Source organism: Stylophora pistillata, chromosome 13, assembly GCF_964205215.1.
Source record: "Stylophora pistillata chromosome 13, jaStyPist1.2, whole genome shotgun sequence".
Taxonomy (NCBI): Eukaryota; Metazoa; Cnidaria; class Anthozoa; order Scleractinia; family Pocilloporidae; genus Stylophora; species Stylophora pistillata.
The window spans coordinates 20,543,634-20,570,719 of NC_142531.1; the positions used below are offsets into that span (position 1 = coordinate 20,543,634).

Consider the following 27,086-nt stretch of genomic DNA (forward strand, 5'->3'; position numbering starts at 1 on the left):
AGGACATCGATATTACCCAATTTAGCTTTAGCCGGGAACGCCTCTGTTTGAAGGTTTTGTTTTTCGCTCTCTTCCCCTCGACGGTGTGTCTTGCTTCTCACGTTCGTCTCGCATTTGCCTCTGCTCTCCTGAAAAGAAATAATAATAATAATAATAATAATGATAATAACACTTTTATCGTTTTATATTGATCATTTATATTTAAGTAGTATTAGATATTATTATAGTTAACAGTCCTGTCATGCAGATAGGTTACGAATTTTCGCCCTATCTTGCTTAGCTCACTAGCATCCAAACGTGTATACTGCATAATAATAAAATGGAAAGCTTCTTCTGCAGGTAAGGATTTGAAGAGAATACCCGCTGCCTTGGCGACCGAGCTAAATTATCTCAGCCATTCGAGCCTGAATTCTGCCATCGGCCATGGAAGCAGAAGGCAAAATTATCGTCGAGAGATTACAAAATTTCATTTGCATTTCAGTTTGGCATGCAATCAGATATTCAAATACTTTGCAAGGAATCAAATTTTGAAGAAAAGAGAGATTAAAATTTTAGTGTGTTCTACATTTCCACGTTTCTGCATCTTAAAAATCAAGGTGACCTTTCGTGTGCGCGGCCAACGCTATCAGGCCCCTTCTGCCCTTCTTCGTCCTCAGCGGGTACCGCTGGGGCTTATGTTCGGTCTCGTGACCCTTCACGGGTTTCAGGTGTCACGCAGTAGTGGGCACTTACACGTTTGCACAATCAAGCAGTTGCGTTTGCGCCTTCCGTTGGACTCTCGGAGATTATTGACCTTGGTTTCTGTGAGTCGTAGGATTATTGTCACAGTCCAAGTTATAAAAGAGAGTCATTGGGGAGATGTGGTCTGAAAATCCGATTATTTCTACTAAAATAATTACCCTCGACATCATCAGTTCACTGTTACGCACCAGTGGGAGTAGTATTATTTATCTCTTGTAACATCTGTTTTGACGAAAAAAGGTCGTGTAGGGCTTCTTTTGGATTTCTACTCTTGTTTGGTTTTCCGATTCCTTTCATGTGGAAATTCTAGAAACTTCTTTCGGTGGAAGTGGTGGATTCTCTCTGGTGTCAATTTTGGACGCCGCGCGCTCTCCAAGAACCATGAGGACCAATTACTCCAACGTTTTGGTATTATTTTTCGCGGTTACCTTCGAATTACCTCTGCTTGTTTGCGGAGAACGTCTCAATAATAATATCGTGAAGAACTGGTCTGCGCAAGTGGAGAGCTATCTCCTTAAACTTGCCGAGGAAGGCTTGAAAACGCGCGAGCTTCAGAAATTGTACGACAGCGCAAATTACACAGTGGAGGAGAAAAGTGGATTTGATACTCTGAACTCTGTGAAATCACGGCTCGGAAACTACTTCGTCAAAAAGGAAAATGCAGCTAGGGTATGTAAGATTGTTTTCATTTCCGCGCTGATGCTGCGATCGAAATGTACACTTAATTAGTAAACTGCGCTTATGAAACTCCCTGACAAAATTAACTGTTATGGTTATGAAATGCAAAAATGCCAAAATCTGTCACAATATTGTGATCTTTGTTCTTCAAATTTGTTTGGACTAGCGTTGCAATGACACTAGGTTCGTTTTTTTTTTCGCACTGTTATTATTTTTTCTCCTCCAATTCTCTTCTGTCCATTTTGGGCTGTGATCTGAATCAACTACATTATGCAAAGGTCACCTATCTTATCTTAACTGGGAAATTTGATTATATTGATGGAAATCCCCAGACAGGTGCCATAGGCAATTTGGGTTATTTCTTCATCTAGGAGAAATTTAGGCAAATGTGGTTATTATTCCTTGCTGCACAGTTTGAATTGTTATGTATCTTGAGTTTCGACTAGAGTGTCCAAAATTTAAGTTCAGAAGAAAATTGTTATTTACAGAGAAATAGTAATTTTGGGAAAGTTTAGAAAAGTTCACATCTCACTTATATAAAAGAGAGACTGAAAATGTCTTATAACATGTGAGATTTCAGAGAAATCTTGAGGATTACATGAAATGAAAGAAAAAGTTAATGGGTTGCATATATTTCAGGAGGCAAATCACACCTCAAACTGGTTCATAAACTCATGAATCACTGTAGCCTAAGTGAAATATATTTTGTACCAACTTAATATATATAGTGTATTGGAAGAGGTTGATTGCTCATTATTCAAGAAGATCTCCAGTATGCCCGGTCACCCTCTGTACCCTTCTGTCCCTAAAACGAAAGAAAGCTCGGCGCACCTCTGAGTTCCTAGTAGTGAACTCCCTAGGGTTAATACCCAGCGTTTTAAAAACAGTTTTTTTAATAGGCTCTTTTTCAAATATAGAGTAGCTATCTAATGTAATGTCTTATATTATGTAATGCTGATAGCCTGTAATTATTTTAATGTAAATGTTCTTGTTTTAGCATGTATTTTTGCTCAAAAACAATAAAGACCTATTCTTATTCTTAAGTAAAATTTATGTACCACATCTAATTTTGGCCTTAATCAGGCATCACTTCTAAATCCTTTATCACCTACCCTCTATGAAGAATCCAATGATGAGATCCTAGCAGTATACAGGAGGTTTGTCACATATTATCCTTGTATTTGGCTTTACTCGCTGTAGAGTTCTCTTAAGGGCAGTAATAGAGCATCAAACCACAAATAATGATAATAATAGTAATGTTGATAATAATGATGATAACATTAATAACAATGTTTTAATGTGTGCAGTTCAAGTCTCAATGTGATAACATGAATACATGTGATCTAAAAATTGAGTGAATACAAAAAAACTAACACACGGTTATTAGAAAAAACTTCCAAACAAAATTGTTTTTTAGGCAGCTTTGAAAGACAAAACCAAGACGGCACTTTCCCTTTTTAAGAGAATTGGGGAGAGTATTCCATAACGTAGGTGCATAGAAGGAAAACGTGCTTTGACTTCATGTCGCTGAGTTTGCAGTAGGAATAGTAAGAAGTGAGTTTTAGGATGAATGTAGAGCTTGTGCTGGATGGTATTCTTTTAGCAGAGTCCATAAATTGGTCGGTGAAAGCCTATGAAGAGTCTTAAAGGTACATATAATAAGAAGAACTTTGAACGATTCATTCAAATGGCGCTAATTCCCTTTGTGGAGAACAGATTTTTCTTCATTATATGCTTGAAAGAATATGTAACATTTTTTGTGTCCTCAGTGATCAAGCTCAAAGTTTAAGATCTTTCATATTTCGGTTTAGTTAATTATTTTTTTTTGTACACTAGTTCATTTTCTCAGAAAGAGTTGAAATTTCTTGGTCCACTTATATACTTTCACTTTCACAGTTTTTCAATGTTGATCCATTTTCTCATTCTTGGTATAAATTTAAACTGTCAAGAAGAGAGGAAATTGATGCAAGATAAGAAAATCATAAATTGTGGTCAAGGTGTTGATTCACTAAATTTTGAAAGAGCCATTATATTGATACACAAGACAGCAGTCTGTGTTGATATCAAGTGGACTCAGGGCTTATAGGTGTTGTGGGTTAATAATAATAATATTTATATAGCGCGCACATCAAAAGCTTCTCGTGGCACTTTACAATACTATAAAATAATAAAATAATAAAATAATCTAATGCACATAAATAAAAGTTCAATCAAACAGAAGAGAAACAGAAGAGAATTACTAGTTACAAATTTTGAAAAGAGAAAAGTCTTGATGTTCTTTTTAAAAATCGTTATGGAGCTAGATTTATGAATTGAAAAAGGAATACCGTTAAGTTAGGGCCCATATTGTCAGCCCTGGTGGTGAATATTCTTTAGGTAAAATATCATGTAGTTGATGGAGTGGGAGGACTGGAAGGGAAATTATTTAAGGTCATGATGCATTGCCTGAGTGCAATGAGGTCCAAGTGTCACAACTGAGAGCCAAATAATTTCCCATTCACTGTGACTAAACTCAGTCAATAAGCGTTTACTAAAATTAATGACCATCCATCCTCCTTTTTCATCTTTTTTCTTTGAGCTTGCGGGGTGTAGCGCAGTACAGCCTCATATGGCCCTACTCATGCTATTGTGTATGGCCCTTACACTGGAATTTTTGTCTGCTATTTTTCAATAATAGTGTGTGTGCATGGGGCCATACTTGTCATTTAATAATAGCTTCTCAGTACTATCTGCTCAGAAATTTATACATATCAGTCGGGAGAATCAGCCTCCAGATCTTGCCAATTGACAGTAGAGCAAATTACTGGTGTTATTTTCGGTTTATTCCTAGGTACTTAAGGAAATTAGCAAACAAATTAAACAGTGGTGGAAAAATGCAAATTTGCAAGAAAGAAGCAGAACTTCCTAAGGGAATAACATGTACCCAATAGAAAGTTATAAACCTTAACGATTTGTAAACATAAATTTCTATCATGGTTATTTTTCTCTGTAATGGCAGAAAGTTGCAGAAGAAGTTGCCAGACTTCATGACGAATTTTACAGAAATGAAACTCTACAAGAAATGGCAAAGGTTTCAACTCTACAGCAACTTGGTGACAAATTCTACTCTGACTCAGATCTAGTAGATACTCTGCCTAAAGATCTGGAGTTCAACATGTAAGTGACCCCTGAAATCTAACCACTGTCTCCTTAATGATGGCAAAGCCCTAAATATTTGAGAAGTGAAACACATTAAGTGTATGGTACTTTCTCTCAAGGGCTCTTTCCTAACTTTGGACATATTGTTCAGCACAATTTGTTCTAAGATCGTCCAACTTTTATCGAAGTACATATACTAAGTAACTATTGTCATGCGACCACCCTGTCTTCAGTAGTTGATTTTCATGCATAGATTACTAACAGTTAATAACTGCATTGTTAAGGGGAGGTTGAGTGCCTGAAACATACAGGAGCTTCCACTATTGGCAGCCAGTTCCTAGATGGAGACTTCTCCCATGGCTGGAAAATCTTTGCGACCCAGCCATAAGACCCCACACAGGAAAGAGAAATAGGCACCCACCACACTGAATAAACAGCAGAAAGAGGGAGGGAATGGGTGGGAAAAACTGCCTGAATGATGAGCTGCCATTCCTCATAATGCTGCAAGATATGCTCAAAGCACAAAAATGACTCAAACAAAGAGTACATGAAATTCAGACACGTGCATATGCAAAAACCGTAGACTACCGGAAAATGCTGGTGCTCTTTGTTGTTAACTCTGTTAAATTGCATTTAACTGCATTAACTAAATTTAAACCACCCATTGACCTGCAGGTTATTCAAGCAGAAAGTGAGTAAAAGCAGGAGCTCTGTGAAGATCTCTGACCAGGTTGCCAGAAGCAACCCCAAGCTGATTGAAGCTGTGTTTTGGTCATCGCTTCTAGATAATGTGTTTAAAGAAAATTCAAAGAATGATCCCGAACTAAGGTATGTCTGTTAAGTGGTTTCGCCACTATCAAATGTTCTTAATCCAGTCTTATCCAATTCAAAGAATTATCTAGAACTAAAGTATGTCTGTTTTGTGGTTTTTCTACTGTTAGATACATTCATAATCAACAATTAAAGCTATTAATGTAGCAAAAAGGTATCATAAAGGTCCAATACATCCAAATCTGAGAGTCTTTTTTTGTAAGAGGAAAGATACTTATAGTTAACTTTTTAGTTGGAAACAGTGAAGTGAAGTGGATAGAGTACTGATCTTGTAATCTGGTGGCCTGGGTTCAAGCCTTCCACCCTGCTACTCATTGAATGTTGTCCTTGGTTGCTCCAAATTCAACTCCTTAGCTGTGCTTTTTATTTGGCCAACTGGTCTGTCTCCTGCTATTTGGGGTTCTCAAACACTTTATGTCTATTTACAGTGTTTGTTTCCAATTCGTTTGAATATGAGGGCCACAAGTTTATAAGTTTGTAGCTGTGTAGAGTTACCTCTTTAAACGATGTCTTGTAATATCATAAGTCTAGGAGAGATATTTACCATGTTCTTTCCTCAAATATGTGCTGAGCTGCCAGCAACTCGTTTTATTAAATATATACTTCTTTGTTATAATTATCATTATTATTATCATTATTATTATTATTATTATTGTTATTATTATTATTATTATTGTTATTATTATTATTATTGTAATTATTATTTTTACTTTTACTGCTGCCCACGTGTAAACTTTAAAACATCCTTTTTGTTTGGTAGGTGGCAGAATTTTGGTTCCATAGAGGGTTTCCTCAGAACGTACCCAACTCGAGAATGGTCCTTAAACTTTGCCGGGTTCCACATAGATTATGACCCCAGATTAAGGCCCTGGTATATTGGTGCCACGTCAGGCCCCAAGGACATCGTCATTGTCCTGGATTGCAGCTTGTCCATGGCGGGAAAGAAATTCCACATGGCCAGACAAGTAGCAAAGACAGTATTGAACACCCTGACTAAACAAGATTATGTCAATGTTATCTGTGGACACGAGGGTCATTGGGATGAAGTGGGAAAGTGAGTAGATTTTTCAAACTACTCGCTGAAGTGTTAAGTGTCGAAAAATTTAGTGGTAGAGGTAGTTTGGTTGGTTGGTTGGTTGGTTCTTGCAGGCTGCATAAAAAGATCTTAGAAGTATTGATTGCATCTCTCTCTTAAAGGAGATTCTTTACAGTTTTTTGCATTACTTCAGGTAGCTTGTTGCCTATTTTGGTCCTGGCTGATTTTAGGAAAGTTCATAGCAACCGAAATAGAGCTGCAATGACTGATCATGATATAAAATAGGAAGGATTGATGTCGAAAGAAGCATCGACACTCTGAGTCAACGTCTTTTTTTTTTTATTATTATTATTATTACCAGGTGGTTTGAGTATAAGACAGAAGTGCTTAGCTGTCAACAGAATCGACTGGTACCGGCATCCACCTCGCACCGCAAAGACTTAATTGAAAAGATTGATAATCTGAAGGCTGGTGGAACAAGTGAACTCAAGTAAGAGGGTAGCTTCAGGTCCAATATTAATAGGAAAGTAAAAGGATTTATCAAATGACCCGTGTGTAGGGTTGGACGGGTTGACGTGAGCCTGTCCGAAAAGAGCCGTTCGGCCCTGCACTTGCTCGGCTCTTTTACATTTTCCAAGAAAGTGAATAACTTCGGCCTTGGGCCTTAATTAAAAGCTAGGGCACAGGTTTTCCCTATTCGGACCTCCCGCCCGGTAAATAACTTCTTTCTTATTTTTGCTGTTGGAGTCACATGAACATATTGATGGGCTTTCCGCGCCATAATTTTCAAGCGACCATCATGTTAACGAGGGTCAGTGTTGAGTTAAACACAGCTCTGTGGACGCTTTTGCATGGCACGTGATTCTACGTCACGCGCAGATTTTGAACGAAGGGTAGTTTGCGTGACGCATAGTTTTAAATGCACATTACTCTGTGTTGCTTGCTGTTGCTTCTCAGATGTGAACACGTGGGATTTCAGAGCAGAGGGAAGGTCCAAGTTAACCCCAAAACTCCCAAGATCTGATTGTTAATTATCCCCTCTACCTGCTACACTAGATTTGTTACGAGAATTTGGTGTCAGATCTAGATAACAACTACTACCAGACAAGTTTGAGTATTCTCATTACCTGTTTACCGGATAACGTATGGATATTATCGGGAAAAGGTACATGTTAATCACTTCTTGAGGTGACTACATCGTAAATACCGTTGACTTTTGATACAAATGAAAATCACCAAGGGAAAAGCGCCTTTATATGGTCTATTCTCAAGAGAAGTCGCATTTTAAACCTATTGTCGAAACTTTTCGGCCATTACACAGTGTCTCAATAGTTTCACCCAATTCTTCAACAGAAAAGCTTTCAAATTGGCTTTTGAATTGCTGCAAGGAGTTGCCAGGACAGGCTGCCAGAGCATCATTGTGTTCGCTACAGATGGAGTGGACAATGATGGGGACCCTGTGCGCTGTGGGCCAGGGTACTACACCAGGAGCGGTTACGTTGCAGGGCAGATATGCAAATATGATTGGAATGATGTGTGGGATGAAGTACAGGCCACGAATAGATATATGAACCCTAGGGTAAGGAATTTGTTGAACGGGTTTGGTTTTAATCTTTTGAAAGAGAAAGTGTTTTTGTTTTTTTTTTTTTTTAATTCTCAGTTTGCATTAAAAATGGTCAGGCCAGAAAAAGATACATGAACTCTTGGGTGAGAAATTGTTGAAAGGGTTTGGTACTAAGTTTTGAATCTATGGAACGAAGGAATGGCTTTTTTTTCTTCTAATTCTTCAGTTTGCTTTAAAAATGTTAATGAGATCACAGCTGCTCCTGGGTCTGTCACACAATTTTCCTTGATGCAATCTGTTGTAATCGTCAATCTTTGCTCTTGGAATATCTTCCTGTGGCATTTCTGTTTGTTCCGAATTCCTCGATGGATAAAATTATTTCCTATGAAATTGGAATCTATTTATTTTGTCACCTGGCCCCAGTTGTTCAAAGGGTGGGCAACGCTATCCACTGGATGCCGAATATCTCTCCGGTGGAAAGCGCATTACGTTTTGGCAACATTTATCCGCTGGATAGCGATTTATTCGTTGGATAGCGTCATCCGCTCTAGGAACAACCAAGTCCTGATGTTTATTTATTTATATTTTCTTTCAAGACGCGGATCTTTTCCTATTTAACCGCGGACGATGGCGAAGAATTTCCAGGAAAGCTTGCTTGCGACAATGAGGGCTTTATGAAGAAGCTAACAGACGAAGAGAACATCATATCACAAATGCAGGATTACTACAGCTTCTTGGCGTCCAATACGATAAGTATTAGTAATGTCACGTGGACATCTCCTTACCTGGACGCGTCCGGCCTAGGACTCATGGTCACGGTGGCCATACCTGTCATCAGCAAAGTCACGAACAAGTGAGTCACGCTTGGTTTGCGCTTTCGCAGTTGCGAGCGGTTACGAACAAAGGTTTCTATGTTCTTTAGTTTCTTTTTTCATTATTTTTAATTAGAATTTCCTACTTTTCTTAACAATTTAAATCACAAGTCATTTTTGGCTATTTCACAGTCTTTGGGGTCACGCAAAGCTAGTCAGTCTTGGCTTTGTCACGCTTAGTTAGGTCATTCTTGGCAAGTCTTGTTAGCCTACTGTAGACTTCGACCTAGCAGAAGTTTAAAATGGCTCTCTATGCCTTCACAAAGTTCTACCTCAAATAAGCAAGCGAGTAGACAAACAAACAATCAACCACCAACAACATCGTGGATAAGTTTTCGAATTTGGATGAGAGCAAGAAACAGAGGTTGGGTACGAGGTTGGGAACCAGGTCAGTTTCAATTTCCGAACGCATACAAGGCTGGAGTACTCATGAAGGAGAAGTCATGCTTTCAAGTCTTTAAACGGATTGTCTCTGATTTTATCTGTTACTTATTTCTCTACATTATTTGAATTACAACCTTAATGATAAAGCAAGTAAATTTGTTTTCTTCCCATCTTAGGACTATAGGTGTGGTTGGAATCGATGCCACACTGGAAGAAATCGAGAACATCCTGTTGAACGACCAGTGGGGATCGGTGTACGCTTTTCTGGTGAACGAGGGAGGAGAGACAATTTTTCACCCGCTTCTGCGGCCAAGTACTGAGGTAAGGGAACAAGCGCGCTAAAAGCAGTCAGTTCCTTGAGAGGTTTCCTGTACTTCCTCGGGGATGAATGGATTCAAGACAACTGGTCTTGTCCTTCTGTTTATCTCTGTCTTCCCTTCGGGATCGGTGTGGCGAGGCATTCTGCAATATCTCCCGTAATTGTTTCAGCTGCTGTTCATTCCCTGAGAAACAAAAGGCTTGCAGACTCGCTGATGATATGCTGGGATGTTTGCTGAAATAAGGAATGAAACATTGAAACATTTCACTGTTAGCATTTAAACTTGTTCAGGACCTTGGAAGAGTCGGGGAAAAGATTCGTGTGACGCAATGAGAATGTTTACAACTTTTCATCGCGAGAAAAGAAGTGAGATCTGCACGCGTTCCCGCATCGTAATTCTTTCATTTTTCTTTAGTTTGCTCTGAATGTTTTTTAGGAACGAAAACTGAATAAGTTAAAAAGACAACCTTTTACCCTGGTGACATGACCAATTAGGGGAGGAATACTTTTCTGCTTTATATATTCAAGCTAGCTTTTTCATAATTCGATCAAGTTATTCTATGATTATTCAATCCGCTTCACTCTTATTTTAATTTTGCGCATTATCAACCAACGTTCTCTGGCTATAGTTGGCTTCTAATTTGCGCGGAATCGCAAAATTTTTCGAATAGTACACTCTGTGAGGTAGAAATATTATACTTCCTTGAAATTTTTACCTGTTCCCAGTGACAATATCACCCCTGAATCTCGCATTAAGTTTACGAGAACAAAGGAAATGATCATCAACTAAAGAAGCTCTGGATTGCGGGACAATTTCTCCTTGCCAGCACCAAACGTCTCGAGTTTTCCTTTTCCCTACTTGAGGTTTTTCGTTTACAAATTTACATGAACGTATGGATGTTTTTTCGCTTCTTTGGCGAGACAGTGGTTGTGACAATTTTCCACGGGCGTAGAGGGAGGGTGAGTCCACAACGAAAAATAAAGGAGTCAGTGGTACTAAGCATAAAGATACTGGAAAGTGATACGTAACTTCCGATCGGTAAACCCAAAACAAGTTCCGGTCTTTAATATGTCTCATTTTCGCCTGCTGGCGGGAAAATCGTCTCACGTGGCATGCGAAGTCGATTCAACGGCTCCCTCTGTCGCCAAGGACAGCATAATGGAGAAAGAAATCATATTCTTGCGTGAAAATTTTGACGCTGTTCGCTTTTCTGACGGTTACTGTTTCGCAACATACAGTGGTGACGCCGAAAGTATAAATGATCTTCTTGATAGATATCTATCCTTAAATTCAACTTGTTCGTATAGAAAAGTAAGTACTGCACTGCTTTGCAAATAGACATTTATCATTAAATTTTTGTCGATTTGTTTCGTGGGTGCAAGTGGTTTTTCATTTAACATTTTGTACGGAACACCGCAGTTTGTAAAATATGCGAAGAGGACGATAATGAGGACTGGTTGGGTTGTGACCGATGTGGACAATATTTTCATGCTAGCTGTCTGGGTGTAGACTTCGCTTCCTCCCTCAGTCAGACATTTTATTGCAAATAATTTAATCAATTAAGTCAGGGTCAATATAAATAAAGGCAACGTGAAGCAACTCAGAAGTGACCAGAAACAGTTTTAAAAGCTGCTTTATAGTTGTGTAGATAACGCCTAGGGCGGCAAAGGACAAGTGTCGCGAAACGTTTGCACGTGCTCATAATAAAGTTTTCTTGTCTCGGTATATTTAGTAGTTGATTAGGTAAGTTATTATTTCTTGTCGCCCACATTGATTTGTGGAATGTCAAAGGAAGTATTGACCGGCGTCGTGTAATCGAGCCTTCAAAAACAAAGATGTATTTAATCAAATAGTCGCTAGTAAAACCGCATGCATAGATTAACACTATGATTGTCAAGCAAGCCGATGTAACAGGAAATTAGTGGCCACCAATCATTGAAGAACGTGTAAAACAAAACGGAACTTTGTCAAACTAGCTTAAATTACTTACCACTCCGGACTTACGTATCTGGGTGTGTATATCCGTAGCTTGTAAAACATAGCATTTTTGTAACTCAAGGAAGATGGGATTGATAGGTCGTAGAACAGAACGTGTAATGTTGGATTGTGAAGAATAAAGTCAAGTTAACCAAAAGTATACAGTCCAAATCCGCAGTAACAGCGTGTGCAGAGTTTCCTTCTAAAGTAAGTGAGAAATTCTGCGAAACAAGTGACGAGGGCAAAAATTATTGTGTGATTCGTAAAAAGTGAATGACTAAAAGACATACGTGATACGTGAATCTATGCAAAAAAAAAAAGCATGGTTAAAAGAAGCCACAAATAAAATGTGGCGTTTGAATGTTTTTAAAATTCGTGTGTGAAACGGGATCAGATTCCCTCCTTTGCTGGGAAATGTTCAGCAGGTAACCGTGGGCGATAATCCTACTCTTATACGTTGGATCAGCGGTGATCTGATCGGCCCTAAAGAACGAATATAAATATAGAGGCAAGACCGATACAACGTAGATAAGTTTTAAGACGGAGCACTATATTTCGGCTGGCCAAACCAGCCTACCTCGCATGCCACGTGAGACGATTTTCCCGCCAGCTGGCGAAAATGTGACATATTAAAGACCAGAACTTGTTTTGGGTTTACCGATCGGAAGTTACGCATCACTTTCCAGTATCTTTATACTTAGTACCGCTGACTCCTTTATTTTTCGTTGTGGACTCACACTCCCTCTACGCCCGTGGAAAATTGTCTCCCAGAAAGGGTTGTTTCCTATATTTTCCTTTGAAATTTTGCGCGGGAAATTGGCGCGCGGCTGGCCAAAATTTGACCCCTTTGCGCATGTCTTACGTTTTTACCGCTGTGTTGATCACTTCCTTCGACTGGAAGTTCTCTTACCTGTGCATGTTGATCGGAAAAGTGCGGTTGTTTAGCCTTCCTTTACATCGACACGATAGCATCATCTTAAGTACTTGACGATATTGTCTCCGTGTCAGGACATACATAAAAGGGTCAGCGATGAAATTTAGCAGAAGAAACGAGCAGACAAGAAGATCTGCAGTGCTGTTTTTCCAGTGGTAAAATGCATTCCCTATCAGGCGAACCTGAAAACAAAAGCGGAGATGAAGAAATGAAATTCTTGAGTTTTTTGAAGGCTGTGACTTGAGAAACCAATCACAATATTCATGGGCAAACTTGATTTTCGGTGAAAAGCGTGGGAAATTTTGCGAACGCGAGTGTTCACGAGTGGTCTATTCTAAGCATCTGATTGGCCAAGAATTTAATACAGTTCGTTCAAGAGTTATACATACTTCTGGGCACTGTTATTGTTTGTACTAAAATCAATGAAAACCAGGAGCAGGGGTCAGAAATATTGATATTTGAAATGAAAATATTTTTTTTTTCGGCAGACCCGAACATGGGGGGTGATTCCTGGACTGATCACAACTAAGAGGGCTTATTCATTGAATCGACGTTCTTAATACCGATTGTTAGTTCTCGAAGAAAAAAAGGAAACAAAAGGAACATTTTTGCGGCTAATTTGAGTGAGCCTGTGAAATATGAGGGACCTTAAGCAACCACGACGGCAACGACAACGAGGATGTGGAAAAACAAGAGATCTAATTGGCAGAACAATAGCTCAGCACGTGCATTTTGAAACTTTGTACATTTCTTAGCCGTCCTATGCAAAACAACAACGTGAAATCGCCAAAATTTGCGTCGTCTGCGAATCGAAACCGCGACGGCAAATTATATTAATCTATTTGGAACTCTACTTTTATACGTCATGCTGAAGTTGAGCTCTGGCGCCGTATGAGACAGTAAGCTCATGCAGCCATTCTTGAAATTCTAACTAAGAGTAGAAATTCATTTTTTAATCGAAGTCTTCCTTGGCGTTGCCGTCCTGACTGCTTAATGTCCCTATGGTTACCAATGAAACTTCATTTCTTGTAGACTTAAGCTTACCTTTGAGTCATTAATAATGTATTTACGATTGATATGGATCAATAGTCCATTTTACAGTTGTGTGCTTGGTTGTCAAGCCTTTGAATGGGAGTGAGGCTAGGGTTGACCTTATTATGATACAAACCTTACTGCCTTTCAAATGTAAATCACTTTGTTATCATGCTAAGTAGATACAGGTCTCTATCTCAACAAGGTCACCTTCAGCCTTACTGAATCAAAGGCTTGACAACTAAGTACACAACTGTAAAATGGCCTATTGTAGTAAATACAATGATATGATGCCGATTGCTCTTGCGGACTCCAAAGTTACAGACTTAAAAATGTTCCTAATGTGTTCACGAATTAAGTGTTCCCCTTTCACCAGTCTTTGTTGAGTCAGTATTGGCCTTAAAAAGAGGTATGAGCTGGGAAATAATTGATTTTGTCGCCAATGTTTTGAACGTTATGTACAGGTTTTACTGCCTCTATATTTTCAGTTTCTCTTTTAAGGAAACGTTTACTGGACTTCTCTTTTTTCGTCAGGAAATTCTTGATCGATCAAATTTATTTTAAAAGTAAATCATTCAAGCATAATTTTACAATTCTTGAAAGTAAACAAAAGGCAACTATTATTTTATCTGGCAGTGTGCATTAATTTTTGGCGCCATTAATCGAAAACTGGCAAAAATAAAACTTTGCATTCGTTCATCGATGGAAATGAGGTTTACGCTTAAAGTAATCGTAATGGGAAGATATCTCGTGAAAATGCTCATTATCGATGCACTGGAACAGATAAGGGATTTACAAAGGGTTTTTCAGTTTGGCCAATTTGTCAATCAAAACTCGGTTGCCATAGAAACGTTACGTCATGCGAATAGAAGATTACTAGCACCTCGTCAAGAATCAATTCGCATCTGTTTTCTGTTTTTAGGTTTCAAGAAAGTTATGAAAATTTGATGCTGATTGATCGAGCCGATCGAATGATAGCGATCGTTAAAAGTTATCAAGATGTCTACTATTTTAGAAGCGTTCCTCCCGTCAGACTACGTAGATGTCAATATTGAAGTTAACAGAAGATACTCGATACCTTGTGGGTTTTTGTTTTTTTCTCAAAAACCATTCACAGCCGATAGACGGTGTTAAAAAGGTCATTTAATGGCATTGCTTTGTGGGCTTTTTGTCATGGACAGCTTCCAGACGAGAATTTATGCTTGCTTCAACTTCTCAAACACCTTTTCTCGAAGTCAATTTTGGAGTAATCAAATTCCTAACGACTTAAACTTAGAAGGTTTTTTTCAATAATTCAAAGTGAACAAAAGACAAAACATTTAATCGGGTTGTAAACATGACTTCTGTGGCGGTTCATTGGAAACTATTATTAGGAAATATTAAAAAAATTTTTTGAGAAAAAAAAAAGGATAAAACGCGCGGTGGATAAATAGCTTACTTAGCCGATCTTTAACTTTTAATTCAATAAAATCTAATGCATTTTCGTGCCTTGAAGGAATATTATTTGACAGAAGCCTTTTGTGGCGATGTAAATGTAAGAAACATAAGCTTTTTCGTAAGCTTTTAAGCTTTCTTTTAACACTCTGCTGAAGAGACCTACAGTAGGTAAATTGCTAAGTAACAATTTTCTTACCATGAATGGGATCCAGCCAAACAGATACACTACAGAAATTAGTACCATCGTTCTTGAGAACTGTGTTTCAGTGTCCTCTCGCTCGGTGTACCTAACTGTCGCCATCTGCCGTGCTCCAGGAAGAATCATGTTCGTCACCGATACCCGTCGTTTCCTGTTTCTAAACAGTTCCCAGATGACTGTTATGTTGCAAAGTAGAACTACCGTTGCGGGTAGACCGCCTAGAATTGCATAAAACGCACAGAACGCGCGATCCTGCGCGTTTTTCGGGAACCAGTTGACAGTGCAAAAATGGCCACCTAGGTTTTCCACGAAGCTTCCAAATGTCAAGATGGGAAACAGCGCGACAACTAGAGACGCTGCAATAGCTCCTAAAAGCAGCACTTTTGCCTTGTTTACCGTCATTGTCTTGCGATGAAAAAACGGTTTCGTGACGGCTATGCAGCGATCGACAGCCATTAGAGTTGCTAAGAACGCTGAACAAAGCGTCGAAAATAGGAAGACAAATCCTTGGAAATCGCAAAGTTTTTTCCCGCCAACCCGTTCGCCTTTGATGTAGAATAACCAAGATGGAACACAAAAGAAAGTGATGGAGATTAGGTCGATGCATGATAACCCAAGCACGAAGACGTTAGGACTAAGTGGTTGCATTTGGAGCAGTCTAGCAGAAGACAGAATGGCGAATGTGTTGGCTATGATTCCAGTGAGCGGCATAATATATAAGATAATTTCTACAGATAACTTAGAACCATCGTTTGTAGAATTTCCTGTCATTGTCTTCAATTCAATGCCTTTTTCATTCGATTTTGGTTGATTTTAGTGAGTGGCATTCTTCTTTCCTTATTCTCCCTCGTCTTTCTGTTCCGGCCTTCTGTCGACCATATGCTGAAAAAAGATCTTTGTATGCCCGCAACATTAACGTTTTTTTTCGTTTTTCATCCCGCTTAGTAACCCCATATGCCGACCTATTCAGATTCTAATTGGCCTAATCCTCTTTGCCCAATTGTCTTCCGCTTTAGTAGGTTTAACCCTTGGGGCCGCCAAGTGCTCGTCTAAATTATAAGCTATTTTAATAAGTGTAGTACTCTTATGATCTGAATAAGTTTAAATTTTTCAATGACTCTCGAACTGGTAGCAGTTGTAATTTTTCCCGACGTAATTTTCGCATTTAGAAATTCCAATTTCTACTCCATTGTTTGTTTGAAAAACTGGTTTACATGTTTGAATGTATATTTGTTTTCCGGCCAACAGCTTGCAGCTTGCATTAAATTCACAAATGGTTTTGTGCGTACGGAATATATTAAGCGCTACTGGACTTACACGCATGTAATACTGAATGAGGATATTGTTTTAAAAGAGAAGATTTAGTGATCTACGGCTTGAGTATGATATTGTGTTTTTAAACAGGAAAATGTGCAGCAAACTAAGACCGGTAACTGCAGAAAAAGGAAAATATTTTTAAAACTGTTAGCGGGGTGTGAAGGTAATGGTATAATATTCAAGATTTCCCATTCGTGTTCAACTTGATAGAATTTCTATTCTATGGTTTTGTTTACCACGGTTATTTGCACTCTCGCTGTACTCTAATAATCAATTTGTATTCAATCTTATTTCATACATTTTGCACTTAGTTTTGAGTAGTTTACACAAGGCTTAGTAAGCCACAAAGGGAATTCACAAAATTGATCTTTAAATTTTGACGCGGCGGCCAAATTTTCAATGCGCTTCCATATGCTCGTTAGATATTCCTTATTCGGAAGGCGGGTTCACAACTTTCATTTATCTTGAAATTGGTTTGTGTTTATTAAAGGGCGATCAGCCGCTTTTATTAAAACAAACAAGAAAACTGTTATGTTATGGGTTATGTGAACATCTATATTTTTTCTGTAGTAATTGAGGAGACTTCTATTTTTAAGATGGATACTGCAAATACATTTGTCAAATAAAGTCATGATCCTCGCAGGTGACTTGCAATTTAAACAATTGCAGAAAAGAAGGTTGAAAAAAAAAAAATGAGGCTTCGACGGGAGTCGAATACGTACTTCGTAGATACCAGTTTAGCGCTACTACCAATGGAACTGGGAGGCAAATTCACAGGTTCTTCTTCTTTCCCGTCACGTTTCTTGTTTCACACAAACATACAACAAAAACTGAACGATGAACTCAACAGATTGGAGGGAATATTAAAGTAGTCGTGTATTTGTGTTAAACATTGGAAAAAGTACTTCCTAAATAGTGATTAAAATCTTTCATTTAAACATGGCCACACCAATATTCCAATTGCTTAAATTTGCAGCGCGCTATTTTTTAGTTGAATGGTGGCGTACCAAGGTTTTATGCACAGATACCTCAAGCTAGAACGATAGATCAACAACTTGCTGACTCGCTGGGAGTTAAACCAGAAAATCAAAAGCAAGAAACATCTCAAAAGGTTCGATGGTTCTCCTACAGCATATATGCGGCGAACTTTAGATTTGTCGATATCCTCTGACCTTTTCTTTTATCTTCGAAACCGTTGTAGCTTATTTAACCTCAATAAACGAAACTTTATGTCAACTGAGGACATAACAGTGCGTGGAGTCGCCTGGATAATAATAAAACTATTTTCCTGAAAAAAACGTTGACGTTATTGGCCGGCTTTTCAAAACACGTTTGCTAACACAGAGTCAAAGAAAAATTTTTTTTTAATTTGCAGCTCTACAGACAATTTTACCATTCATGATTAGATAAAAATTAGATAATATCCCACAAAATTTTAACTGCAGGCAAGCGAAAGGAAGTAATATTTACCTACCACACGAAAAGTTAGCAGCAAATTTTGATTTGAACGTGGTTATTATGGTTATTATGGTTATTGCCTCTGTACCAGCCTCGTATTACAACAAAGTAACAGAACACACCTTTGATAATCGAAAGAAGTCTCAGGAACAACTGTTCTCAGGAACGGTAACTTTCATATTTGTCGAGCAGGAGCCTGGGTTCAGACGATGCCTGTAGTATCTGTCATATTTGTCGAGAGGAGCCTGGGTTCGGATGTTGCCGACAGTGCCGCGCTAAAAAATGTTCTTGTTGCGTTATAAAGTATTTTGTCAAAACATGAATCTAATGTGCATCGGAAATCTTTCCCCGTAACCCTAATTTTTAAATCCCCTGTTAGCCATGGTTTTTAGAGTGTACAGCTCTTTACGTGACAGTTAAACGATATGTTTGAGTGTACAGCTCTTTACGTGTCAGTTACACACACACACATACACGCACACACACACACACATACATACATACATAAACATACACACATACACACACACACATACAAACACATACACACACATACACATACATATACTTTATTTATGCTCGAAATTTACAGTGTAACTGTAGAGCTAACAACTTCAAGAAAACAAGCTAAATAAAATGAAATATGCTATATTACAATTCCAATATTATTTATAAACTATGTGCAACATTATGCATGCAGAGGGAAATATAACTTTTAGATCTACTGTGGAGCTAATCTTCAAGAAAATAAGCTAAAATAAAATAAACTATGCTATATTACAATTTCAATATTATTTATAAACTGTACAACATTATGCATGCAGAGAGAAATATAACTTGTAGATCCACTGTGGAAAAGATTCATGTCTGAGGATCTCCAGCATGAATTTAGAAAATTTAATGTTATACAAGTGTCTGGGAGAGAGTTCCATATTTTTCGAGCTAAGTATGAAAAAGAGTACAGACCGTAAGTCGTTGTTTTTTGGATTGGGAAGGGCTAGGATATGAATTCTGTGCAAATTGTAGGATGAAAACCGTACGGTGAACATATCTTTGAAATATCCTGGATAATTCATGTTGTGTTTTGACTTGCTGTTTTGTTTTCCTCACCCAGCTTGTGGATGACCCAATCTTCATTCCAATTAGCACTCTAGAACAGCGAAATGGTAAACCAGCGGAGTTTAACACAGTCGCTAAAGCCATGATGGATGGCGAAACTGGCTCCCTTAGAATCGAAGACGCCATCAGAAGCATTCCAAAAGGAGATTTCCAAGACGGCGTAATGCTCGTGACTCTACCTTCCACTTATTACTACACGTCAATTAAGGACTCCGAGTACGTTTTTGCCTTCAATCTCGCAGACTCAGACAAGAATTACCGCAGACCAGCGTCACCGCCGCGTGGGATGAAAATTCCGGTGAATTATTACGCCAACATTTTGTCCTATAACTCACCTGAAGTGAGGCAGGTAAGGCAGAAACAGAAAAAAAAAACAAAACAAAACAAAAAGCAAGCCAGTATTTTCATTTGTTATTGAGTGAATGTTTTTGTATCACTTCTCTACGGAAGAGGGAGAAAACAAATTTTATGAAGCTGTCATAAAAGTTGAGTATCGATTCATCTACTTGGTCTGTTAATTTTTAATTTTCACACGCCAAAGGTAGTAGCTAGGTCTTCAAACAAGCTGAGTCTTGCAAAACAAAGTCCAACAATTTTAAACTGTTCTGGTTATTTTTAGCTGACCATTTATTGGAGTGAGAACACGGTGAAGTAATGGTTAGCGAGTCGAGTGGCCCGGGTTCGAGACAGGGGGCCCGTTTTACGAAAGTTCTGGCAACTTAACTGGCCCGAAGCCATATTTTAAAATCAAAAGTTAAAGAATAGGGTACCAGGCTCTGACACCCTAACCAGTCCATTATGTTTATTAAGCGGCTAGTTTTCTAGTATCATTCTCAAAGCTTTTGAAACCCCCATCTTGAATGAAGACAGAACAACTTTACGGGCCCGTCAAGTCACCGGGACCTTCTAGAAACAGGCCCTGGTCAGGTCATAGTGTTGTGTTCTCGGGGAGCACACTCTACTTTCACAGTGCCTCTCCCCACCCAGGAGTAGAAATGGGCACTAGTGAATTGTCAAGAAAACCTGATGAAATGCTGGGGGGGGGGGGGGGGGAGACCTTGCGGTGGACTGACATCCATCCAGGGGAGAGTAGTAATACCACTAGTCGCTTCATGTAAACCAGAATAAGCTCTGGCTGAATTAGTCACTTGGCGCGAGTAATGATGGGGGGGGGGGGGGAGGGGGGAACTTGCGGTGGACTGGCATCCCATCCAGGGGAGAGTAGTAAAACTACTTGTCGCTTCATGGAAACCAGAATAAGCTCCGGCTGAACGAAACACCTGGTGCGAGTAATGCAGGGGTGGGGGGACCTTGTGATGGACTGGCATCCCATCCAGGGGAGAGTAGTAATACTACTAGTCGCTTCATGTAAACCAGAATAAGCTCTGGCTGAATTAGTCTGTTGGTGTGAGTGCGACTTGATGTTTTTACCAGGTATTAGACGACAAGTTCAAGTTTCCTTTTGTTTTAAGTTTAAAAAACATATACAGCCAAGCTCTGTCCTCACCCTTAGTGTTTGCGTAGAATTTTACTTTTTGTTGTTCTAGCCATATTTTGACGCTATCTGTGAACTATTACTGAACGGACGCATGGCAACATGGGATCTATTTGCTAAATAGATAATTTCTTTTCTTCTGCAGGTTTTGGGAAATTTGTACGAAGATTTCGGTGTTGAGTACAACGTCTCTTTCTTCCCTGACTTACCCGTGACATTTAACGTTTCCACTGTGATGCTGAGCCCTAAGACCTACTGTAACCCAAATAACTTCCTCTTCAGGGAAAATAACAGTGATATCACCCTTGAAGCACATCGTTTTCTGAACGGGGAGGGTGGCAACAGTGACTGTCCACAAGGAAGATTTCGTGCTTCTGTTAGGTACGATGAAAACACGGTTCGTGGAGGGCTTTACGATTGAGTGTCGCTAAACCAAAGCCAAAAAAAATTCACAACAGTCAATCAGAGCAAAGGAAAAGATTGCAAGGAGCCAATGAGAACTCAAGGTTTAGACAAGCTACCCGCCTGAAGCGCAGGAAAAGTTATCAAGTTTTGAATCTGATTGGTCAAAGAAGTGTGCGAGTTTTCTGGACCAATCACAGAGCGCGAAATAAAGCAAAAAACAAAGCAATCAGCAGTTATTTTCGAAACTCAATTGAAAGTTGCTCTATTATCACATACGAATGTTGATGTAACTGAATTTTTAATAGGAAAGACGAGAAATCGTTTTCGAACTCGTTCAAGAGTCTGAAGATTTCACTGTTCGTCATGAGTGTGGAAGCTCCTTAACTTCCCCTTCTGACGTGGTAGACGGTGCCTACGATTTATGGCCTTCATCAGAAAAGAACAGAATACCAAATTATTTACAGAGGTCATATACAGAAGGCATTATATTTTGCTTAATTCTTTTTTAAAGAACGTAAGTGTTGTTCCCGTCTGTAGCTCGTACATTTTTCCAGATGGAACCCAAGCTAGTTACATAGTTTCAAAATGCAGGCTTTTGGTAATCGATTCAAAATGCACTGACAATGCGACGGTTATTCAATTTTCTTCTTTTACTCCGCTGCAGACCCGATGTGGAGATCACATCGTTAATAGAGGACATTTGGAAGAACAACCGGTCGAGAGAGATTTTGAAAGATGTTCCTTGGACCTACATTGGTACACGAAGTGGTATTTTCCGCTCCTACCCAGGCCACCGCACACGAAAGAACTTCGACCCAACCAAGTAAGAGGAATAAAAACTTGGTTACATTTGCCTTCTATTTGGTTTTGTAGTTAATTTTGTTTGTGTGGCAATAGGGCTTTTGTGAATAGATTTTTAAGCTCAGAGAAGATGTTTAGAAAAGTGGTAAAAGTAGAACCCCAGAATTATTTCTCATCGTTGCCTTGGTTCATATTTTACGATTCCTCTAGCGACAGTAAAAATGGGAATTCCAGCAGGTGAAACGTTCATCATTGCTGGATATTTCTTTTAAAGCTCTTTCTCACGTAATCCAACTATTCTTTTCCATAGAAGGGCCTATTCACTTTTCAAAACGGCTAGTTTTTAAATACTGAAAGGGTAATTAATGAAACGTATACAAAATATCAATAACTGACGTTGAAATCTTACAGGCGGCCATGGTATCATCGTGCCCTAGTGAACCCGGCCAAAGCAGCTGTGTCGAATGCCTACATGGACGCGAATGGTATCGGAAAAGTGATTACAATTTCTGAAGCTGTTTTCCAGGCATTACCACAAAACACGTCCAATATTACTTGCGGAGGCACAATTAATCTGCTAGGAGGATGCGCATGTTCAAGGTATGACAATGCACATGAAAAGTCTGGTGATAACAGAGAACCGGAGCTTCTGCTGTGTGACACGGCATACTGTCACAGTGTTGACATTGTGTCTCAATTTGCCACAGTCTGTCACTTTATGTCACGCATTATCTCACCTTGTTTCAGAGCGTGTCACACTAATTCAGTTTGTGTTTTTTTGTGTTATCCACACCATGTCACCATATCTTACGACGTCACGGCGCCACAAGCACTGTGTCACCTTTCTAGCATTGTTTCATACTTTTTCACGTGTTGTCTCATATTTTCATGTTGCGCGACGGAAGTGTTTCATTTTCTCAGGGTCATGCCTTGTCAGGGTGTGACACTTCTTGGTGTGTCTCAATTTTGAGGGTTACCCGAAATGTTTTACCTATTGTTACTACTAGTTTAACCCTTTGACCCCAAAAACAAAGTGTGACTGGCATCTAATTTCTCCTTATTATATCACCCTTGAATCACACATTAAGGTCAGGAGAGTAAAGGAATTCATCACCCTCCAAACGAGCTCTTGCTTGTTAAACAAATTCTCCTTGTCAGCACCTTAGGAAATGTATAGAGAACAGTATGGAGAATATGCATACTGATGTTAGGGCGTAAAGGGTTAATGATTGCACTTCCTTCAAACTATAGGGATGTTCAGTGTATTTCAGGCAAGTGTCGTGTTTACGAAGGAAATCGTTCGTTATGCGCTGGTGATCGAGTTGAAGCAGTCACAGCCCTGGATATCCTATACAATGACTTTCATCGCCGAGTGTACGGGTTGCTGGACAGTTCAGGGGAGAAGAAGTCTTGCGGAATGAACTACACGTGCCCTGATGATGAGCACGTGTGCCAAACGAGGTATGCAATACCGTTACTGATACTTACAGGCTATTTCCGAGATCAAGAGCACTCACTTTCGAGTTGAGGCCGCGTGCAAAACCATTTTGTAAAAATAGTTTTTATTTGAGGGGAAGAGCGGGTAATGAACGGGTAGCTGGCGCGGGGAATTTTCGGGTTTCCTTGAAAATTAGAGTGATAGCGCGATATTTACAGCTGTTGAGTGCTCCTCGTTATCCATCCTTTGAAAGGCTCTTCAAACATTCAATTTCCCAACTCGCTATATTTTTATTACAGTTCTTAAATCCCTCCCCACGCTTCTACCGAGTAACAGTGAAACTCTGTACGATGGCTAAATTAATTCATCAACTCAGTTGATAAAACTGAATTATCTTACAATGCAGAGAAGAAAAGAACGTCCCAAACCGCTTGACTTTTTTTAAAACCCTCAGATGTTACTTAGTGGATAACTTGGCAAATTTAGTCACCGACCCCGACTTTCTTCTGGCGAGTACCACAGATGCGCGGGAATATGAACGAGTAAGCTTGGGTCGTAAAGAGGGTGACGTAATGAAACTTTTGGTCACGAAGCATAAGTTCTTTGTTCCCAACCAGCGGGCTGATTTCCAGGGGATTTGCAGCGTTTCCCCGTATGCACCAAAGGTATGTCCAAACTAACGCTTATTATTCTCTGCCAGTGTTTTTTTTTTTTTTTTTTTTTTTTTTTTTTTAATGTTCGAGTCGTTTTAGAGCTACGACCAACTAAGTTTCTTTGGTATGACTGTCCAAATGTTGTGAGCTCATCAGTAAGCTTATTGGATGACCATTCTATAGAATTGACAACTGCTTCAAGTTTTCCATTCATATTTTGCAAAGAGCTCTTCGTTCTCCGAGAATTGCAGGTAATTCTTGATTAGTTTACTTTTTGTTTGATGGAGGTACAGCCGAGGAATTCCTTGACATATTGAGCCTTTTCACTTTCCGCATTCGTCTTAAATTATCTATCTTAGTTACTTTGTGTTGCTGTGTTGCTCGCGCATGTTGCGTCCGCGATTGGCAACCTAATTCACTTTGTAGGTACAAAACGACGATTCTGCGCGTTAAATTCGATAGTCTCTCATGAGATAAATGCAGTTTTGAAGTTCTCACCCTTCGTATTACATGATCGCTATTGATTTTTCTTTCAGGTGACACTGGAAGGGATAGTTCGAACGCCTGAACAGGAAGATGACTACTACAAGAACAGAGGACCAATTCCTCCATTCAGAAACGAGTACGGCTGCATTCAAGATGTTGTAGGCTACACTTCAGATGATGCCGTTCTGGGTGAGCTTGGTTTATTATAAACATTCGCATGTGTTGTGTAGATTTGTCAATAATTTGTCAGTGAAGCTATAGCAGCTAGCCAATCAGATCGCTGTAGAGTTTGGTCTCGTTAGAATTTTACTCTTAACACCTTTTTATGTTTTGTGTTTTTTTTTTCCGTGATGATCTGTATCAGTAAGAGAATTGACTTCCATCGATCTCATTTGATAGGTTCTGATGGCATAATTGCTGACTCAGTTGATGGTCCTTGCAGATCTGGGAACTTTTTCCTCTCGGCTCTCCCCAGGACTAATCTGTATCTGCTTGTGATAGAGAACTGGAGCGAGTACCGTCAATCCTACTTTTATAACTTTAACTGCCACATTAGCAACCGAGTGTACGACTCAGGTGCATTTCGCATCGTAAACGGCACATGCGCGCACATTGAGACCCAAACGAGTCTTAAAAAGAAAGAAAAATGCCCTGCTCTGAAAAACGTCGAGATGCAATGTAGCTACAATGTGTCTGATACTCTCACAGTACCGAACCTTATACAGTTGTTTGTAACAACGTTAGCTGTCATTTTCAAGATGACATGATTAATTCTTGCCTTTAATTTAGGGAACCAGTTAATTTATTGAACGATTGTCGAATATGTTTTCCAATAGATTTTTTACAAATGATCGATCCGCTACGTATTACAATCACCTACCAGTTGTGATTTTCTTGATACCTACACAGGCAGCAGCATGATATTAGAGCTGCTGATGCTGTTAGAAATATTCCAATATTGCAAGGGCGGATCCAGGACTTTTCCTAGGAGGGGTAAATAGTAACGTAACTGACAGGTGTCGTCAGCAAATTTTACCTGCGAACAACGAAGAATAGAAAGAAGGCGTATGAATAGGGAATAAAATAATGTGAACTGCTGATTATACAGAGCAAACTATAAGGCAGACTTTACATAACCGTTTAGTTATATTACATGTCCGCAGGTCATGTCGGGGGGGGGGAATACGTAACCCCTGCACCCCTCCTCTAGATCCGCCCCTGTCTTGTGATTACTGTTTTCTTAAATAGGGAATTAAAGCAGTCAGAACAAGGTAGACGTCGATTGAAAAACTGTTTTGTATTTTTGATTAGAACTTTGTGAATGGTTAGACGTGTCTCTCACGGCGCCACACCTTAACTTCAGCATAACGAGATTTGCTTTCTCTGAACACGCAAATTTTGGTGATCTCACGCGTTGCTTTGCAGAGAACGGCTAAGAAATATACAAGGATGTAAAATGCAGGTGCTGAGCTATTGTTCTGTCCATTCGATCTTTTTTTGCCACCTCGTTGTCATCGTCGTCGTCGTTTTCTTAAGTTCCCCACTCTCGCCAGCTAGCAGCGTTTTTTTCGATCTTGGAAGTGATGTACGTGGGTTTGAATCAGCGAGCTAACATTGATTCATAGTGTAATCGAAACTATGTATATTTTATAGTAAGAGTCACCAGACATAATTATTTCAGTTTTTATTATCAGTTAAATCACCCACATTACGTTTAAATTCAAACTTGATGTAATGTCATACTTGATTTATATCCTTCATAATATATAACAATGTTTGATTAATATATATGTTAGCCTTTGAATGGTATGTTGTGACAATCATAGCCCTTAAGAGTCTACTGTGAAAGAGTCGAGCCTTTGGCATAGTTATGGCGTCAGGCCTCATCTTTGTGGTCTACGAGCGGTCCCTCCTTTTCGGCGAAATCCGTCTCGCGAGTTCGAAAAAAAGCAAATGGTGGGTAGTGCGCCACGCGGAACACAGGGATTGCCGAGATGCTCTAATAGTACTCCCAGAGACTTACGCGGCGCGCCAGCCACGAGTTTGTTTGTTTTTCTTTTTGTGTTTTTGTTTTGTTTTGTTTTTTTTTTCGATTTTGTTGAATAGTAATGTAACGCAACAGACCACATGCAAGCTAAAAGTGCCATGATAGAAGATCTCATTGGCTTTGACAGCGGGGACTAATCAACAACTATGTTTATAAATCTGATTGATGCACTTGTTCCTCTTGTACAAGAATTAGGGAATGAAACGCAGTCTTCTCTAGAGCTTCTCTATGGAAAAAAAAAAAAAAACAGACTGAGGAACTAGGATAACAAAACGTACACTAGCTGTTTGAAAAAAACTGGCTGTAACAGCTTTTCCATCAGCCTCTATAGTTACGTTATGGCCATTTGCCCCTGGAAACTTCCGACCCTGTAAATCATTAAATCTTTACTAACCTTCCTAGCGTCTATACCTGCTTTGTACAATCGTTAAACCTTTTTATACCCCTAACCTCAATATGCATATTCTCCATACTGCTCTCTTAAATTTCCTAAAGTGCACACAAGGAGAATTTGTAAAACAATCGAAAGCTGCTTTAGTTGGTGATCATTTCCTTTATTCTCGTAACCATACTGTTTGTTTCGGGGATGAAACTGTTGGGAGCAATTGGATGTTTGGAACTCCGGGGGGTGAAAGGATTAAGTAAGGATGTCTAATGTTTGTAAACCTAGGTTAGGACCTGTCCTGGTAATTGAAGAACCTTCATGTATTCTGCTAAAAACCTC

General features: G+C 39.3%; 1 protein-coding gene and 1 pseudogene across 2 annotated transcripts; one reads left to right on the forward strand and one right to left on the reverse strand.

Moving 5' to 3' along the window:
* Positions 1-703: 703 nt before the first annotated feature.
* On the forward strand, positions 704-26,103 carry LOC111336301 (voltage-dependent calcium channel subunit alpha-2/delta-3). The gene is made up of 16 exons (XM_022942373.2): positions 704-1,410; positions 4,418-4,575; positions 5,233-5,385; positions 6,149-6,442; positions 6,786-6,914; positions 7,778-8,003; positions 8,585-8,841; positions 9,421-9,565; positions 19,033-19,386; positions 20,678-20,913; positions 21,602-21,760; positions 22,150-22,338; positions 22,990-23,199; positions 23,631-23,841; positions 24,366-24,504; positions 24,715-26,103. The coding sequence occupies exons 1-16, from the start codon at positions 1,123-1,125 to the stop codon at positions 25,080-25,082; spliced, it is 3,516 nt and encodes a 1,171-aa protein (XP_022798108.1). The 5' UTR covers positions 704-1,122; the 3' UTR covers positions 25,083-26,103.
* On the reverse strand, positions 9,308-16,092 carry LOC111336302 (prostaglandin F2-alpha receptor-like; annotated as a pseudogene). Its single transcript, XR_015994847.1, has 3 exons — positions 15,141-16,092; positions 12,452-12,657; positions 9,308-9,797 (listed from the first exon to the last, which is right to left on the reverse strand). The product of XR_015994847.1 is annotated as a prostaglandin F2-alpha receptor-like (transcript).
* Positions 26,104-27,086: the final 983 nt, after the last annotated feature.